Source organism: Phoenix dactylifera, chromosome 8 (assembly GCF_009389715.1).
Source record: "Phoenix dactylifera cultivar Barhee BC4 chromosome 8, palm_55x_up_171113_PBpolish2nd_filt_p, whole genome shotgun sequence".
In the NCBI taxonomy this organism is placed as follows: domain Eukaryota; kingdom Viridiplantae; phylum Streptophyta; class Magnoliopsida; order Arecales; family Arecaceae; genus Phoenix; species Phoenix dactylifera.
Window position 1 is genome coordinate 2,448,781 of NC_052399.1, and position 17,766 is coordinate 2,466,546.

Consider the following 17,766-nt stretch of genomic DNA (forward strand, 5'->3'; position numbering starts at 1 on the left):
TTCTATTTTAGAACTAACAACTCCTTCCAGGGTATGAAAAAAATAAAAGAAAAAATTTGTTTGAAAAACTTGAATAATTGAATTTTTATTTTTTTCATGTAACAAAAAACAACACTATATGTTCGTACAAAAAACATATCAAAGAATCTAATACTCAAGACAGCTTATGCCAAGGTTTGGAAGGCTATGCCCGGTTATGTGGCTCATGGTCTACTGTCCTTAGTTTACCAAAAGAATTAATAAGAAAAAGACCAGACTCCATCATCCCAAGAGATCAAGGCTCGTCAGTTTTCTTTCTGAAGGCAGCTTATTGGATGGAAATTTCCTCTGCAATCGTTTTCAGTGATAGAATGAACGGTGTATGATGAAAATTTATGAAGTATATATGCCAAAGAAAACGATATGTTCTTTAATTTGTCATGATCAATACATGTAAACCGTGAAGTGTAAGCATTCTAAAAGTGATTATGATAAGAATCATAGCCAAATATAACATGAAAATAAAGAAATGAAGCACACAATCTCATACTCTTGCAGAAGTGCTCGGCTAACATCGTCTCGCTTTTTATCAAGAGTTTTAGACCTACACCCTCTCTGTAAGTGACCCATTCTACTAGGCTCTGCAACAAATTCATGCGACACCTACCCTTCAAGTGGCAAAACAGATAATTAATATTCTGCTTGGATAACAAATACCTTGTTTATTGCAGCGAATGATGAGATACTGAGATGAACGAAGAGATTGGCTTATTTCGATCTAGACGGCTCAAAGAAATTTAAAAGAGCAAACATGGATATAGCCCACTTGTTGCATCTCATTTATATATGCTGTGAGAAAGTTTTATATTCGAGTTACGAGAGAGGTCGTATAAAGAGACTAACAGGGCTGCAAATTGGGTAGTCTCATATATATAGCTGATCACTTGGGAGAGGCCATGTAGATTGGAGAGAGGGAGTTGCCTCCGAGACTTGTTCTTTGAATCATCCATTTTATCAAAAAAAATAAAATAAAATCAGTCTTCTCATGGGGATAAATTTCCCAACTTTCATATAAAATAATTGATAACTCCGTCTTTTCTTTAAAATGATTATTATGATGCTACAAGTCTGTAACACCCTAACTATAATTCTCAAAACAAAAAAGAAAAAATAGCAGCATTATTTAGAGACAAATATCTTGAATATATTAGCTAATGCCTATGGAGAGAGAAGTACCAAAACATGCAAGTCGATGCGACAAGAGAATGGAACTTTATTATTGCCTTTCGCTTTATCTTTTATTTTCTGTTTAGCAAATAAAAATTCAATTAAGATCAGATGTTAGGGGACGATTTATCTCCTCGACCGAGATGAAACAGATGCAACTTGCACCTCATTTTCTTGGAAAGTTGGCAAAACGAAAGCAGCCGGCGCACCCTGCGGCGTCTCTTTGCAAGAAGAAGGGGTCATAAAGAACAGCGCCGCTTCGTGAGCGGGAAGGATTATAAAGGAAGTAGCCGCTTTCTTCTTGGAATGATTCGTCTCTTTGAACGTGCAGCTCTAACCAGAGAAAGTACAGCTCTTATGTCTAATGTTCTGGCCAGCAACAACGTAAAACTCTTTTCTACTACTTTAACAAAAGAGTACCAAAGTCTTCCATCAAAATTAAAAAAAAAAACCAAACGAGTTCGAAAGTCTACAATTTTATTATTATTATTTTATAATAATAATATTTTTATAAAATCATCGCTGTTATTATGATAATTTTATAATTTTTTGATAATGCATGGCTGTTGATAGCCGTTTGCCTTCTAAAGATGGCCATCAAACATGTGCAAACCGTGCACCACAGTGAAATGGCACAATCCATTGACGATTCCTTAATTTTTTTCGTCATAACAGTTAATTTTTTTTCTCACGTTAGCTGGTGCGTCACCCATGCCTATATAAAGACGTACAGATTGAGGATCCTACGAACTCCATCATCCCAATAACTCGACAATCTCTTTTGGGGTGTCATCTTTTTTTGAAGCAATGGAAGCCTCGTGCTCTTTGATCTCCTTCTCCGCCTTCACTTCCTCCTTTGGATCTCCTCTGCTCCAGAAAACCAAACTCCACCATCGCAAGAGATCAAGACTCGTCGGCTTCTCTCGCAAGAGGGATGCCTACGACCGGGATTCAGGCGGCCGGCTTGTCGACGAGAACATGATCGTGCTTCGAAAGAGGATCCATGAGATGAAGGTGGCCGACAGGAACTACGAGGCTCCCTCCGAGTGGATGAATTGGGAGAAGCGATGCTACGCAAGCTATGGATCAGACGTGTCGCAATTGGTGGGGATGGTGCAGGCTTTCTTGCTGAATACTCGGCCTGGCTTGGCCTTTGGGCTGGCGGCGATCATCGCCGTGGCCGTGCCGACATCGGCGGTGATCGTCTTCCATTTGTTGGAGGCGGCCATGTCGCTTCTTGCACGCGGTGGTGCAGCATAAGTGGTTGGAGGAGTTCTTCCTTCCCTTGTTGCAACTAGTTGGTGCTTTTTTAGTGAAAAATGCCAAACTTTATAAGTTGTTTAATTTCACGGCAAGCAGTTAATTAGATCACTCTTTCATTCCAATTCTGGTGAAAAATCTTATGTGGATGGATGGATGCTAGATGCCTCACTAGCTCCATAACATCTTGCATGTACATAATACCTGTCAAAATCTAATAAATTTGATCATTATATTTGTTTTTTATCCTTTTGTTGGGAAGGAGGACAAGAGGCCGGCCACCAACATGCTTGCCTTTTAATAAATCTTATATATGGTACATGTCACGCCCCGAACCCGAACTTAGGCCCGGGACGCGCCAGACGCCGCACACCCGCACGGCGGACCGCACGGGCGTGCAAGGCTGAATAATCAGACACTCAAGTCACAACATCAGATCACAATATCAATACTAAAAATCTATCATTTATGATAATCAAATCAATAATTCAATTTCAAATGTCTCAAATAAAGTTGGTAACATTTATTTACAAGATCAATTACTTATGACAAAATGAATCTAAATCTATTTATGTCCAATGTCATAAGTCCTCTCCTCCCACATCATCCCAACAAATAAGAGATCCATAGAATCAACAACATTCTCCTGAAACTAACTCAAGTATTTCATCATAATGCCTTTTAGATCAAATATTAATGATCTTAACCAGTTTCAAAATAAGTCAAACCACCACACTTCCGCTGCACACTCTGATTTAATCCATTAAATACTCTAAGGTCTCTAAATGATTTATGACCAAAATATCACTTTGCACTAGGAATAAGAAAATCCAGATTTCAAAACTTTAATTGAAATTTATGTAGAAGATACTAACCATAACTAACCCTCAAGCCATTAATCAAGTTTAAGGTCACTACATGATCTCCTCAACTTAGAATCCAAAATATCCAGATTTAATTAACTCTGGATTTCTTAGCAATTCAATTACATAATTTAGATTAACCTTCCTTCCAAAAGAATTTACTTCAAATTCAATGGGTTAAAAATCATTGAGCCAATATCACTATGATTAGAAATTAACTCTATCAACCTTCAAATCTTTCTTCACCAAGATTTTTAATATGTATGATCAATGCTACATATGATAACTCACATAAGCATCTCAAAATCTAAATCTCTACTCAATGGCAAAGATTCCTAGTTAGATCATAAATCTACACTTTAATTCAAGTTAACACATCCAATAGTCTCCAACAATTATAAAAAAAATTCAGTAGCCCAATCCAAATATATGAATTCAATAATTAGAATTTCCCCATCAATATGCCAACTCAATAGCCTCAAAATAAAATCAAATATATCAATAGGAAATAGACCTATTTGTAATATCCAAACATGCCAATACCACATACAGATTCACATACATATTCAACTTCGACGAACATTCCTTTCAATATTATGAAATCTTCTTAGCTCACTCCAATACTATGGAAGATCTACGTACAAATCCCACTCTAATAATTAGTAGCAAAACCAAAAGTACGATCACATCATAACCCATATCAAGTTTGAACTTCCAGGTCATTTAAATAATATCTGAATATAACCGATATGGCATTGTTGACCTTCGTACAGTTATCTTAGGTCAAACCTCTTTTTTTTTTTATCATGATCAAAGACAATTTATACTTTCCTTCCACACTCATCGAAAACCAAACCCGATGCATACATTTTATCACTATGCCCAGTGATCTTACACCCTAAGCACCGAATTTAATTGTCACGTCCCAAATGATCATAACCTTAAGCTATGATATTTTTCTGTCACAATCTCTAATGATCTTAAACGTCAAACTCTAATGCCACTAAGGCTACAGTCCCTAGTGGTCTTAAACCTTAGATTACAATATCATTCCTGTTACAATCTCAGGTGATTATAAACCAAGGCTCTGATAGTTTTTCTATCATAATTCTCCACTGATACTCGCCTGAACATAAACCCTAGGATACCTTAACCTTAAGCTCTGATACCAATAAATCTGTCACGCCCCGAACCCGAACTTAGGCCCGGGACGCGCCAGACGCCGCACACCCGCACGGCGGACCGCACGGGCGTGCAAGGCTGAATAATCAGACACTCAAGTCACAACATCAGATCACAATATCAATACTAAAAATCTATCATTTATGATAATCAAATCAATAATTCAATTTCAAATATCTCAAATAAAGTTGGTAACATTTATTTACAAGATCAATTACTTATGACAAAATGAATCTAAATCTATCTATGTCCAATGTCATAAGTCCTCTCCTCCCGAATCCCCCATCAATCATCTCCTGCAATTATGTCAAAAACAGGTATGAGCTACAACAGCTCAGTAGGTAACAACATGCCTAAAGTCACGATAACATGTATTAAAGCATATGCAATATAACTACAGGTCATGTGCACAAATAAATATGATGATCCGCAAACCAATCCGATACTCAAGTAATATATATATATATACCATCTTAGTCTATCATATCACGCATAACATAATCCACATATCTACCGCATGACTACGGCCACATCACCCAGTGGCATGGTCACACCGAAGTGTCAACACTCTGCTCCAAATGGAGCCCTGCACCGCAGTGCTGCACCCCAGGGTGCCCCAATCTCTGCTCCTCAGAGCATGCTCCGCAGAGCCAAAACACCCCATAGTGCCGGAACTAGCTCCTCATACAAGTCGACAGGGCCAACGTTTCCACCCCATTGGCGGGAATCCTAGACAATAGTCACGCGGTCTCCAAAATCACATCCACAAATTCCAACAATCAAACTTAATATAAACATAAGTTTTCAAAACCAATATATATGCATAATAGATTTTCAGATGATCGATTTACAGTCAAAAACATGCTTCTAAATGATAATACTGCCAAGAATATAAAACATATCAATATGCTGGAAATAATCACACATATGCATAGTACATGTAAATCATACTTTAAGCAAGGTTACCTACCTGGGTTCGCTTAAAAATTCCTGCCACTGATATCACGAACCCCTGATTAAAACACAAACATTAATTATTTAATTAATTAAGAAACATAATTTAAACTATTCCCAATCCCTTAAATTTCTAAGTTCATGGATCTAAGAATGGGCCCCTAAGATCAAACATAGACCCTAAAATTAGGATCCTTTAAACCCAAGTCAATTGTGGCCCAAACAGATTAGGCCCAATTGAACCAAACCGGATAACAGGTCCGGATCAGATTTCGGGCCCAACCCAAACCAGCCCACAGTTCCAATTTGGCCCGACTCAGCCCAACACAGATCCCTAGCCCAACCCAAACCAGGTCTGATCAGACCAGATTAGACTCAAGTCAGACTAACCCAAATTTCTGACTCAGATCCAAACCATAACCCAAACCCATTCACCCAAATCCAGATCAAACCAAATACAAGGATTAGGTGGAACCGGTTCATAATCTAAACCGGTTCATGGTCTGATCCCCACTTGAGGCACGGATCTCAAAGCCAGGAAAAACCCAGGCCGAATGAAGAAGAAGAAGAAGAAAGAGAAGAAGAAGAAGGAAGAGAAGAAGAAGAAGAAGAAGAAGAAAGGAAAAGGAAGAAGGGGGGGGGGGTGGCTGGTGATTCCGGTCGGCCCTCGGCGGCCGACTGTGGCCCTCGACGGCGGCGCTCGGCCAGCCGCCGTCGGCTACCCCACCTTCACAGGCGGCACCGAAAGAGAAGAAGAAGAAGAGGAGAAGGAGAGGAAGAAAAAGAGGAAAGAGAGGGAGCTCGGGCTGGGAAGCCCGGCCCCCCGTTCGCCCATCTCCGGCCGAACCCGTTTCGGCCGGATTGACCCCGGCCGGCCACTGTCGGCCGGCCGAAATTCACCAAGAACTTCCCCCGAAACAGGGGAAGTGAAACCGACCGATTCCCATCATTTTTCTCCCTTAAATCTATATAAAAAAAAATCTATTTAGTCTTGCTCACCTCCGGTCGTCGACGAGTGGTTCCCCGGCGTCGATGGCGGCTCCGGCAGCGGCGGCGGCTCCGGCGGCGGCAGCGGCTCTCAAGGAAGGGGAAAGAGGAGGAATGGGGCTCTCAGAGAAGAGAGAGAGAGGGAGAGAGAGAGATAGAGAGGGAGAGAGAGGGAGAGAGGGAGAGAGGGGAAGAGGGAAGAGGGGGGTGCGAAGATCCCGCTGGCCGTTCGGCCGGCGTGGTCTTCGTGGGGCGACATGAAGAGCGAACTGAAGTCGGCATCCATTGCCGACTTCAGTTCTTTGGGCCCAATAACAGGCCCAAAATTCAAGTCTTTACACTCTAACCAACTAAAAAAAAAATTTCGTCCTCGAAATTAAAACATACCTCAATCCAAGAACAAGGCAGGAAACTTCTCTCTCATCTCCTCCTCCAACTCCCAAGTAGCTTCTCTCTCACTGTGATTGCTCCACTGCACCTTTACATAAGGAATCGTGCGCCTCCTCAAAACTTGGTCCTTCCTATCCACTATACGGATAGGCTGCTCAACATAAGAAAGATCTGCGCGGAGCTGCAAAGGTGCCACTTCAATCACATGATTTGGATCAGCAATATACTTCCTCAGCATGGAGACATGAAATACAGAATGAACTCCCGATAGAGCAGGTGGAAGTGCCAATCTATAAGCAACAGATCCAACTCTCTCGAGAATCTCGAAGGGTCCCACATATCTCGGACTGAGCTTGCCTCGAACTCCAAACCGCATGATCCCTTTAGAAGGGGATACTCTGAGGAACACATGATCTCCGACCTGAAATTCCAATTCCCGCCTCCTGATATCAGCATAACTCTTCTGTCTGCTCTGAGCTGCCCGAAGTCGTTCTCTGATCAGCTGAACCTTCTCCACATTCTGGGTCCAGAGATTATTCAGCAGACAGTGGAGAAGGTTCAGCTGATCAGAGAACGACTTCGGGCAGCTCAGAGCAGACAGAAGAGTTATGCTGATATCAGGAGGCGGGAATTGGAATTTCAGATCGGAGATTATGTGTTCCTCAGAGTATCCCCTTCTAAAGGGATCATGCGGTTTGGAGTTCGAGGCAAGCTCAGTCCGAGATATGTGGGACCCTTCGAGATTCTCGAGAGAGTTGGATCTGTTGCTTATAGATTGGCACTTCCACCTGCTCTATCGGGAGTTCATTCTGTATTTCATGTCTCCATGCTGAGGAAGTATATTGCTGATCCAAATCATGTGATTGAAGTGGCACCTTTGCAGCTCCGCGCAGATCTTTCTTATGTTGAGCAGCCTATCCGTATAGTGGATAGGAAGGACCAAGTTTTGAGGAGGCGCACGATTCCTTATGTAAAGGTGCAGTGGAGCAATCACAGTGAGAGAGAAGCTACTTGGGAGTTGGAGGAGGAGATGAGAGAGAAGTTTCCTGCCTTGTTCTTGGATTGAGGTATGTTTTAATTTCGAGGACGAAATTTTTTTTTTAGTTGGTTAGAGTGTAAAGACTTGAATTTTGGGCCTGTTATTGGGCCCAAAGAACTGAAGTCGGCAATGGATGCCGACTTCAGTTCGCTCTTCATGTCGCCCCACGAAGACCACGCCGGCCGAACGGCCAGCGGGATCTTCGCACCCCCCTCTTCCCTCTTCCCCTCTCTCCCTCTCTCCCTCTCTCTCCCTCTCTATCTCTCTCTCTCCCTCTCTCTCTCTTCTCTGAGAGCCCCATTCCTCCTCTTTCCCCTTCCTTGAGAGCCGCTGCCGCCGCCGGAGCCGCCGCCGCTGCCGGAGCCGCCATCGCCGCCGGGGAACCACTCGTCGACGACCGGAGGTGAGCAAGACTAAATAGATTTTTTTTATATAGATTTAAGGGAGAAAAATGATGGGAATCGGTCGGTTTCACTTCCCCTGTTTCGGGGGAAGTTCTTGGTGAATTTCGGCCGGCCGACAGTGGCCGGCCGGGGTCAATCCGGCCGAAACGGGTTCGGCCGGAGATGGGCGAACGGGGGGCCGGGCTTCCCAGCCCGAGCTCCCTCTCTTTCCTCTTTTTCTTCCTCTCCTTCTCCTCTTCTTCTTCTTCTCTTTCGGTGCCGCCTGTGAAGGTGGGGTAGCCGACGGCGGCTGGCCGAGCGCCACCGTCGAGGGCCACAGTCGGCCGCCGAGGGCCGACCGGAATCACCAGCCACCCCCCCCCCTTCTTCCTTTTCCTTTCTTCTTCTTCTTCTTCTTCTTCTCTTCCTTCTTCTTCTTCTCTTTCTTCTTCTTCTTCTTCATTCGGCCTGGGTTTTTCCTGGCTTTGAGATCCGTGCCTCAAGTGGGGATCAGACCATGAACCGGTTTAGATTATGAACCGGTTCCACCTAATCCTTGTATTTGGTTTGATCTGGATTTGGGTGAATGGGTTTGGGTTATGGTTTGGATCTGAGTCAGAAATTTGGGTTAGTCTGACTTGAGTCTAATCTGGTCTGATCAGACCTGGTTTGGGTTGGGCTAGGGATCTGTGTTGGGCTGAGTCGGGCCAAATTGGAACTGTGGGCTGGTTTGGGTTGGGCCCGAAATCTGATCCGGACCTGTTATCCGGTTTGGTTCAATTGGGCCTAATCTGTTTGGGCCACAATTGACTTGGGTTTAAAGGATCCTAATTTTAGGGTCTATGTTTGATCTTAGGGGCCCATTCTTAGATCCATGAACTTAGAAATTTAAGGGATTGGGAATAGTTTAAATTATGTTTCTTAATTAATTAAATAATTAATGTTTGTGTTTTAATCAGGGGTTCGTGATATCAGTGGCAGGAATTTTTAAGCGAACCCAGGTAGGTAACCTTGCTTAAAGTATGATTTACATGTACTATGCATATGTGTGATTATTTCCAGCATATTGATATGTTTTATATTCTTGGCAGTATTATCATTTAGAAGCATGTTTTTGACTGTAAATCGATCATCTGAAAATCTATTATGCATATATATTGGTTTTGAAAACTTATGTTTATATTAAGTTTGATTGTTGGAATTTGTGGATGTGATTTTGGAGACCGCGTGACTATTGTCTAGGATTCCCGCCAATGGGGTGGAAACGTTGGCCCTGTCGACTTGTATGAGGAGCTAGTTCCGGCACTATGGGGTGTTTTGGCTCTGCGGAGCATGCTCTGAGGAGCAGAGATTGGGGCACCCTGGGGTGCAGCACTGCGGTGCAGGGCTCCATTTGGAGCAGAGTGTTGACACTTCGGTGTGACCATGCCACTGGGTGATGTGGCCGTAGTCATGCGGTAGATATGTGGATTATGTTATGCGTGATATGATAGACTAAGATGGTATATATATATATATTACTTGAGTATCGGATTGGTTTGCGGATCATCATATTTATTTGTGCACATGACCTGTAGTTATATTGCATATGCTTTAATACATGTTATCGTGACTTTAGGCATGTTGTTACCTACTGAGCTGTTGTAGCTCATACCTGTTTTTGACATAATTGCAGGAGATGATTGATGGGGGATTCGGGAGGAGAGGACTTATGACATTGGACATAGATAGATTTAGATTCATTTTGTCATAAGTAATTGATCTTGTAAATAAATGTTACCAACTTTATTTGAGACATTTGAAATTGAATTATTGATTTGATTATCATAAATGATAGATTTTTAGTATTGATATTGTGATCTGATGTTGTGACTTGAGTGTCTGATTATTCAGCCTTGCACGCCCGTGCGGTCCGCCGTGCGGGTGTGCGGCGTCTGGCACGTCCCGGGCCTAAGTTCGGGTTCGGGGCGTGACAGTACAGGTGCAGAATTTTTTGGTAATCTGTGGTGCTTTTGTTTGAGAAATAGAACACCACCCCATCCATGTTATCCTAGTATAGGAAGGCAACTCGCCCACCTCGTCAAATCACACTTTGTTGGATGCTAATAATCCAGGTTCAAATCCCACCCTAGTTGTCATCCTGCCTCATATCTCGATTTTTTTTTCTTTCAAAATAGCAATTCATGTTGCTCGATATTCTTTCTCACTTTCTCCTTTTTAATGCCCTAAAAATATTGGCATTATATATTGATCAAAACTCTGGCAATTTTTATCCTCCACCACCACTGGTGCGCCAAAGTGGCCATGTACTATGCCAATCAATTTGTCTCCTTCCTGCGGGCCAATTACTGAGACGAGCACATGATGAGTAGAGTTCAAAGAAAAGAGATCAAGACGATTGACATTGTGCACGTGATATAGGGTATAATTTTTTATGAATTTGATCTTCTTCTGATGTTTTTCTTATTTTTTTTGATATATAAATATTTCAGTAAATTACAAAAATCATCCAAAGTTTTTTATTTATTACACTTACCCCCAATAGTTCGTAAACACTTACCCTTACACCTAATTAAATAACAATTAATGTTAGTGAAACTATCTACACCATTACTCTTAAATGGGGAGGAGGATGCAGTACATGTTTCTTATGTCCTTGGATGACTGTTATGTCACTTGACATTATTTTGATCATTTTTGAAATTTTTTTGATGTGGCATCTGGATCTCATTTAAAATTAATAGTTTGACTAACATTATATTAAGTTATGTGTTAAAGTGTTAGATAAAAATTAACCTCAAGAGAATAAGTGTAGATTTTTCAAATTATTAGGTGGAAGTGTAATTTGCCTTTAATCTCAATATGGTTTTTGTAATTCACTCTAGATGTTTTTGTTGTTTAACGGTGGCTCACGAGCAATGTCACAAGAATTTCAAGATCACATGTACTACAAGACGGGATGCTTTGCTAGCGAGCAGCATGCCCCAAGAACCAATCAGGGCTTATAAAGCCCAGACCAATAAAGCAAGGCCGTGGCCCTGTTCTTTGAATTTGTTGGCCGAGATGGCTCCTTTTCAACGTATATAAACATGACTGGTTATTTACACTACAAGAAAAACAAAATTTAGCGACGCTTTTCAACTAAGGTGGTTTTTAGCGATATTTTTTAGCGACGCTTTTAAGCATCGCTAAAAATCCAGTTAGCGACGCTTTAAAGCATCATTATAAATATTTTTTTAAAAAAAATATTTTAAAAATTATTTTGAATCAGAACCTCATTTTCTCGTTTCCTCCCCAATGTCCACCTTTGCGCTCCTCCACCGCCGCACGTCCTCCACCGCCGCCTGCCAGAAAATTTCCACATCCACTGCCCCCATTACCATATGATATCCTCTCATCTTCATATTCTCCGCCCGATCGTGCGGCATCGCAAGCCCCCCCAAATACGGTCCCCTCTCGCCAGCGTCGCCGCCCTTTGCCGCCGACAGCTTGTTCCTCATCCCCAGCATCTTCCTCTCCGCCTCCTTCATCGCATCCCTCACCTTCCGGTTCCTAGGATCCCACAGATACCCCATGCTCGCGCTCAGATCCAGCGGCTCCATCTGCACCACGTCGACCCCCTCGACGCCGGTGATCGCCTCGATCTTCACCAGCCCCGCCGCCGTCTCCACCTGGCACATCACCAGTAGCTCCTCGTCAACCCGCGCTAGGTAGCCGTTGTCGATGCCGTAGGCGGAGGCGCGCACCATTGTGTGGGCGGACCCGCGAACGCCATGCGGCGGGAAACGGCAGAATGAGACGGCGAGCTCGGCGGCGCCGGGGGACTCGATCATGGGGAACATGAGGCCCTGGGGGCCAAGATCGAGGGCCTTTTTGGCCCAGGCGGCGGAGAGCTCCGGAAGGCGGAGGATGGCTGGGGTGCGGGAGGCGGCGAGGGCGCGGAGGCAGGGGAAGACCTCCGCGATGCCGCCAGAGCCGTCGTCCATGTCGACGACCACGTAGTCGTAGCCGGCGAGGCAGGCGATCTCGGCGAGGGTCGGGGAGGAGCTCAGGAGGAAGAGGCCATAGAGGATCTCGCCAGCGATGAGGCAGGACTTGAGGATCCGCAGTTTGGGGGAGAGGGGGGCGGAGTCGGGATCCAAGGAGGCGGCGAAGAGGTGGGCGAAGACATCATCGCCGGAGCCGTTCTGCTTCTTGAATCTGGAGGGGGTTAGGGAGGGGGGATCACCTTTTGAAAGCGCGCGACAGAGAGAGAGGAGATCATATTAGCATCGAAATAGCTTCGATGACGCTTTTTAGCGTCGTTTATTGCCGACGCTTTTTACAAGCACCGGCAAATTTTGACGCTAGACCAAAAATTGCCGACGCTTGTAAAAAGCGTAGGCAGAAAAGCATCGGTAAAACTAACTTTTCCTGTAGTGTTAGTGTGAGTCACATTTGAAACTATGTTGAAAAGATACAAGTAATGCTGCAAGAGGGGATGATCGATATCAACAAGGAGGTCTCCCACATCTCCATCCCATGAGCAAACAAATTCCTTAACTCGACCTCTTCACTGTGGATGCAAGCGGCTGGGTTTTGGTGAAAGCATTTCATCTTTTGAATCAAACAACCATGTATGTGCAAAATTTCGCTTCAGTCATGGGCCAGCCAATATGTATCCCTAGTCTCAGGCTTTGTTTGATTGCAGAATTAGCTACTCCAAAATATATTTGTTAAACAGTCAGCAACCCAATATTTTTTTTTTTTATATGTAAAACAGATTTCGATCAGTGCGCTAGGATGCCTTTTTCTTCTTCTTATTTTTTTTTTGGTATAACGGCGGCTCACACCCTACGGGTATGGATGTGGCCAATAAAATTCGAAAACAACAAAACAGATAGAGAACTCAGCACTATATCATGCTTCCTCCAAACAAAACCTCCAGAGTGGTGAGCTGCAAATGAAGCAACCCAATCAGCAACGTAGTTTGCTTCTCTGTAGACATTTGTGGCTTGATAGGTACCACACTCCTGCATTAGACTGCGAATATCCAGTAGTAGCAGCCTGCCCTCGCTTGCATACCTCTGACCCCTGATCTAATCAATCACTGTGGCCGAGTCGCTCTCGAGGATGATCCGGTCTGCACCTAGAGTCCGTCGGGCGTGGGAGATGCCCTCCCAGGCAGCTCTAAACTTGGCACACACCACCGAAGAATCAAAAATCTGCTGACCCTCCGCCGGCACTAGTCTGGCGTCATGATCTCTGATGACGAAGCCTACGCCTTCGCCACTTTTGGCCCCGGTCACATTGTTATCGAAATTCACCTTCAGGAAGCTAGGGGGTGGGCGCATCCAGAATATGAAAATATATCTGGACACTGCAAGAGCAAAAGGGAGGCCCCATATGTCCCTGGTCAACCGAGTGGGTGAAATCTCAGCAGTACCGAAGAACTCCTCCGCATGCAGTAAAGCTCTAGTTCGTTAATTATTGATCTGAATTTCCTTTTTTTTAAGAAAAAAAAAAAGGAGTGGAGGTCCCACCCCGAATATTAAATAAGTTAAGAAAAGGGGTTAAGAATATCTTAGAGATACGGGAGGAGGCTCAGCTTAATGGAAGCAAACTAATATGAAAAATCAATGCTTAATCATCAGTAATAATCAATTCCGGAGAGTTAAAACCAGTTTTTCATATCATGCATCATGAAGAACTTTTTGTGTGCAGGACCTGAGATCCACATAACATTGCTCGATAATTTGTTTTCTTATTGTTGATTCTATCTTTATTTTATATTAGTCCGGAACTATCAACAATCAGTTTATTTTTGAGATGGACAAAACTAAAAAAAAATGATGGAAAAACATTAACAGAAGAAACTAATCTGCAAATTAAATACTCGACCATTTCTTAACAATAATTAAATTTTCATGAGGTAAATCAGCAAGCATCAGTAACTTTTTGTGTGAATGAACTAAGATGCCCATAACGTAACTCAAAGATTTACTATGTTATTGTTGATTCTATCTTTTTTTATATTAGTTCTAAACCATCAACAATTAGTCTACTTTGAGAGAGGATGAAAAGGAGGAGAAATGATGGAAAAAAAGTTAAACCAGTTCTCTCATGCCATGTGGTATAGAAAAATTTTTGTATGCCGTAGCTGAGGTCCCCATAACATCATTTGATGATTTACTATCTTCTTGTTGCTTACTTTATACGAGTTTCTAACCATCAACAATCAGTTTATTTGAAGAGGGGATAGAAAAGAGAAAGAAAAGATGGGAAAAATCTTCATGCATGAACCGAGATCCACATAACATTACATGATGGTTATCGTCTCGTTGTTGATTATATCTTACGTTATATTAGTCTTGGACCATCAACGATTAATGTATTTTCAAGGGGAAAAAAATGAGAAGAGAGGTGGCTACAGCCTACAGCGGTGATGAGGTCTCGGGCAATGAGAAGAGATAGAGAGAGAGAGAGTGGGCGTGCTAAATTTATATTGGGGGTCTTCGAGCACACCGAGAGAGAGACGAAGAAATAGAAAGGCCACGCTCCACCCTCTTCGAGCCCACGCTTAGCCAGACAGAAGGCCATGGATCAAGGAGGTGTCGCCTGCTACGCTGCTTTCAACAAAATAGACTGGTCCGGTCCACCTGGACCAGCTGGTCATCACACCTTTGTTGTATGCCATTGATATAATAGTTTCAGAATGTAACTGATGAAATGTCCCTTTGTCATGGTTAATTACTTCAACTAATGTGAGCTTCCACCATTTTTTTTGGAGGGGGGGTGCAAAGATCGGAGGCTATGCCATAACTAAAGTTCAAGAAAATATACATCCATAGGCTCGACATGCAACAGTGTTCCCAGCGAGCCGTGGGGATAAAAGCCTGACCATCAATAACAAAATTCCCATAGCTCGCTTCTGCAGTACCCAGTCGGCTGCTCGATTGCATTCTCGGCATATATAAGTTGTTTGGAATGCGAAGCAAGCCCGTTTCCAGTGCAATATATCCCTAAAGAGTGGATTTGCAGCCTCCTCTATCGCTCATTCTGCATTTATCCATGAAGCAGCAGCATTAGATTCTCTCTCAAGCCAAATTTGTGATGCTTGAAATCGGAGAATCGGACACCGTAGGCCTGCCCATGCGGTCGTAATTTCCACCAATATTTGGAAGCCTCGATCTGCCCCGTCAAAGTTAACTTCGAAGACACCAAGAGCAGGAGGAGGTAGCCAGCGCACCTAAATATTATAATTTTGATCCAGAAGCCTGACAAAAGGGTCACCTTAGGGCCTTGACTGTGTCTTAATAGGATCATGATCGAACATAAGGAGCAATAACATCTTCCAATAGCAGCAAGAAGTTCTTACCAATTGAATTAAATTAGTATGAAAAACTCGTTGGTTCATTCCTAGCTGACCACAGTCGCCAAGCAATATAAGATCACAGCCTTCTCTTTTTTAATGAGCTACCTTTTTTTTTTAATCTCTATGGACAGCCCTGCCTTTAAATTTTATAAAGCATTTGGGTGTCTGGATTTGCAGAACTTCCCAATTTAATGCATTCATATAGTTTAGTTTAAATCCCGCAGTCCATCTTCCAGGAGAAGCCCACCAAAGACGGATCAAGTTACAGAATCTTTCTAATATTTTGGCAAGAAACATGTACATGCCACCGATACACATAACACTTTAACCATCCTGCACCTTCCTTTCACTATATTTTTCATGTACAACCTTGAATCTACAATTTAAAAATGAGTACAAGTGGATGGATACAAAGTTGCCACAGTGCTTAGATTCTTCTCTTTGGAGAAAGGTTAGCACATTCCATTTTGACAGACTAAAGTATTGGAAAACATTCCTAAAGTTCCTGCCTTTGCAAAATCCAATTCCGTATATAAAAGATGAAAGGAGACCAAACTCAACCTCAAGTCACCACTTACATGGTTTTCTAGAATAACAAAACAAAAAAAGTAAAATTCTTAAAAAAAAGAACACGAATAAATCCCATGGTTTAGATACCAGCCATGATTTCCTACGTAGCCTGTACGCATCCTTTGGCTTAGCACAAAAGCTGCAGGCTAGCTTCATCAACGTGCTCCTGATCCCATCTGCGGTTCTGAACTAAGAAAAAGCGGAGAAGAGTATAATTTGCAGCAACATTAGTCCTCTCAGTTTGAAAGTTTTATATGAAACAATGCACTTATGATCAGAAGGAACAAACAATATTAATCCACCTGCCATTATACTATACACTACACGCGAAGCTAGGGGGTAAATAGGAACAGATAATGGACACGTATATGTGTGTGTGTGTATATATAAAGCCTAATAAAGTAAAGCTTACATAAAAACCTTGCCGAACCTATAGCAGCTGAAAAAGCTGTGGAAAAGCTGTAAAAGTTGCAGACAAAATACATGTTCTATTATTAAACAAAAAATATAGATCAGTACGTTCAAATCTAAGCAGCCAGAGAGAATGCAAGAAAATCTAACAGGCAGACCAACGGTAGCCAGAAATATAGTAGAAAGATGGTTACATATCGGAACTACCAAGTGCCAGTAGGGCCATAGTAGTTTATCGAGCATAACATCACACCAGCCCCCACTCAACCAAAATAAAACGCCGAGTCCTGCAACAAGTCGGAAATTTGCCATGGTTTCTGGTCCCCAGCAAACCAGAGGCGCATAGGATGAGGAGACCCAAAGAGTGGAAAGAGAGTGGCAAGCGGTAAAGGGTGTAGAGGTAGAGCTCCCTTCAATCCAAACAAAGATCAGGAAGGGTTAATGCAGCTCCTGGGTCATGCAAACCACAAGCCTATTCCAGATCCCGCAAGAACGTCTCTCTCTCATCATTGGCATCAAAAAATACCATGGGATAGGTGAGTGGAATCCATGACTCAGCAGCTAAATCCATCCCTTGAAGACCCTCCTTTGGATCTCAAGGAGCTCTACCTCAAAGCCTATATCCCCAGAATCCCAGAAAGAAACCAACTTGTTTTTCAGAAAGAAGAAGAAGAGGAGCAAACTTGTTACTACCTAGAATCCATGTAAAGAGAACCAAAAGCTTGTACCAAAAGAGAGAGAGAGGGAGAGAGAGAACCAAAAGCCAGAAGCCATGAAGGCGATATCATAATCCAAGCTATTGACAAGCTTAACTACAACACAAGGGAACAAAGGGCAAAGCAGGCACTAATTCAGCTGGTAGAAGCTAGCTATAGGGAGATGGAAAGTGAGGGAAGAGGGGTTGTTCTTATAGAGGAGTAGGGCTTGGAAGGTGGGCAAGAGTTGGGGAGGGGAAGGGGTCTTTCTTTACTCTTTTTTCTGCCTCAAATCTAGAGGGAGCCTCGGGGAGCGGCTCGAATAGATTCCTCTGCCTTCCTCCTGATCACACTCACATGTCTGGTGGACTCCCACCTCCCTAACTCTCCTTTCCCATCTGCCTCTCGTCTCTCTAGATAGAAGTAGGTTAGTGAGGAGGTATTCCTGTACGTAGTCAGGCTGGTGGCAAAT

The 17,766-nt window shown here is 42.9% G+C and overlaps 2 protein-coding genes across 2 annotated transcripts; one reads left to right on the plus strand and one right to left on the minus strand.

Moving 5' to 3' along the window:
- The first annotated feature begins 1,971 nt into the window (after positions 1-1,971).
- On the plus strand, positions 1,972-2,710 carry LOC120111770. Its single transcript, XM_039129667.1, has one exon. The coding sequence runs from the start codon at positions 2,014-2,016 to the stop codon at positions 2,464-2,466; it is 453 nt and encodes a 150-aa protein (XP_038985595.1). The 5' UTR covers positions 1,972-2,013; the 3' UTR covers positions 2,467-2,710.
- An 8,829-nt stretch (positions 2,711-11,539) lies between these two features.
- Positions 11,540-13,282, minus strand: LOC103699758 (2-keto-3-deoxy-L-rhamnonate aldolase-like). Its single transcript, XM_039128506.1, has 2 exons — positions 13,186-13,282; positions 11,540-12,492 (listed from the first exon to the last, which is right to left on the minus strand). The coding sequence occupies exons 1-2, from the start codon at positions 13,280-13,282 to the stop codon at positions 11,540-11,542; spliced, it is 1,050 nt and encodes a 349-aa protein (XP_038984434.1).
- Positions 13,283-17,766: the final 4,484 nt, after the last annotated feature.

Coding starts and splice junctions, on each gene's coding strand:
- LOC120111770 (XM_039129667.1), top strand. CDS start 2,014: ATGGAAGCCTCGTGCTCTTTGATCTCCTTCTCCGCCTTCACTTCCTCC.
- LOC103699758 (XM_039128506.1), bottom strand. CDS start 13,282: ATGCAGGAGTGTGGTACCTATCAAGCCACAAATGTCTACAGAGAAGCA. Junction 12,493..13,185: donor TGCAGCTCACCACTCTGGAG/GTTTTGTTTGGA, acceptor CGCTTTCAAAAG/GTGATCCCCCCTCCCTAACC.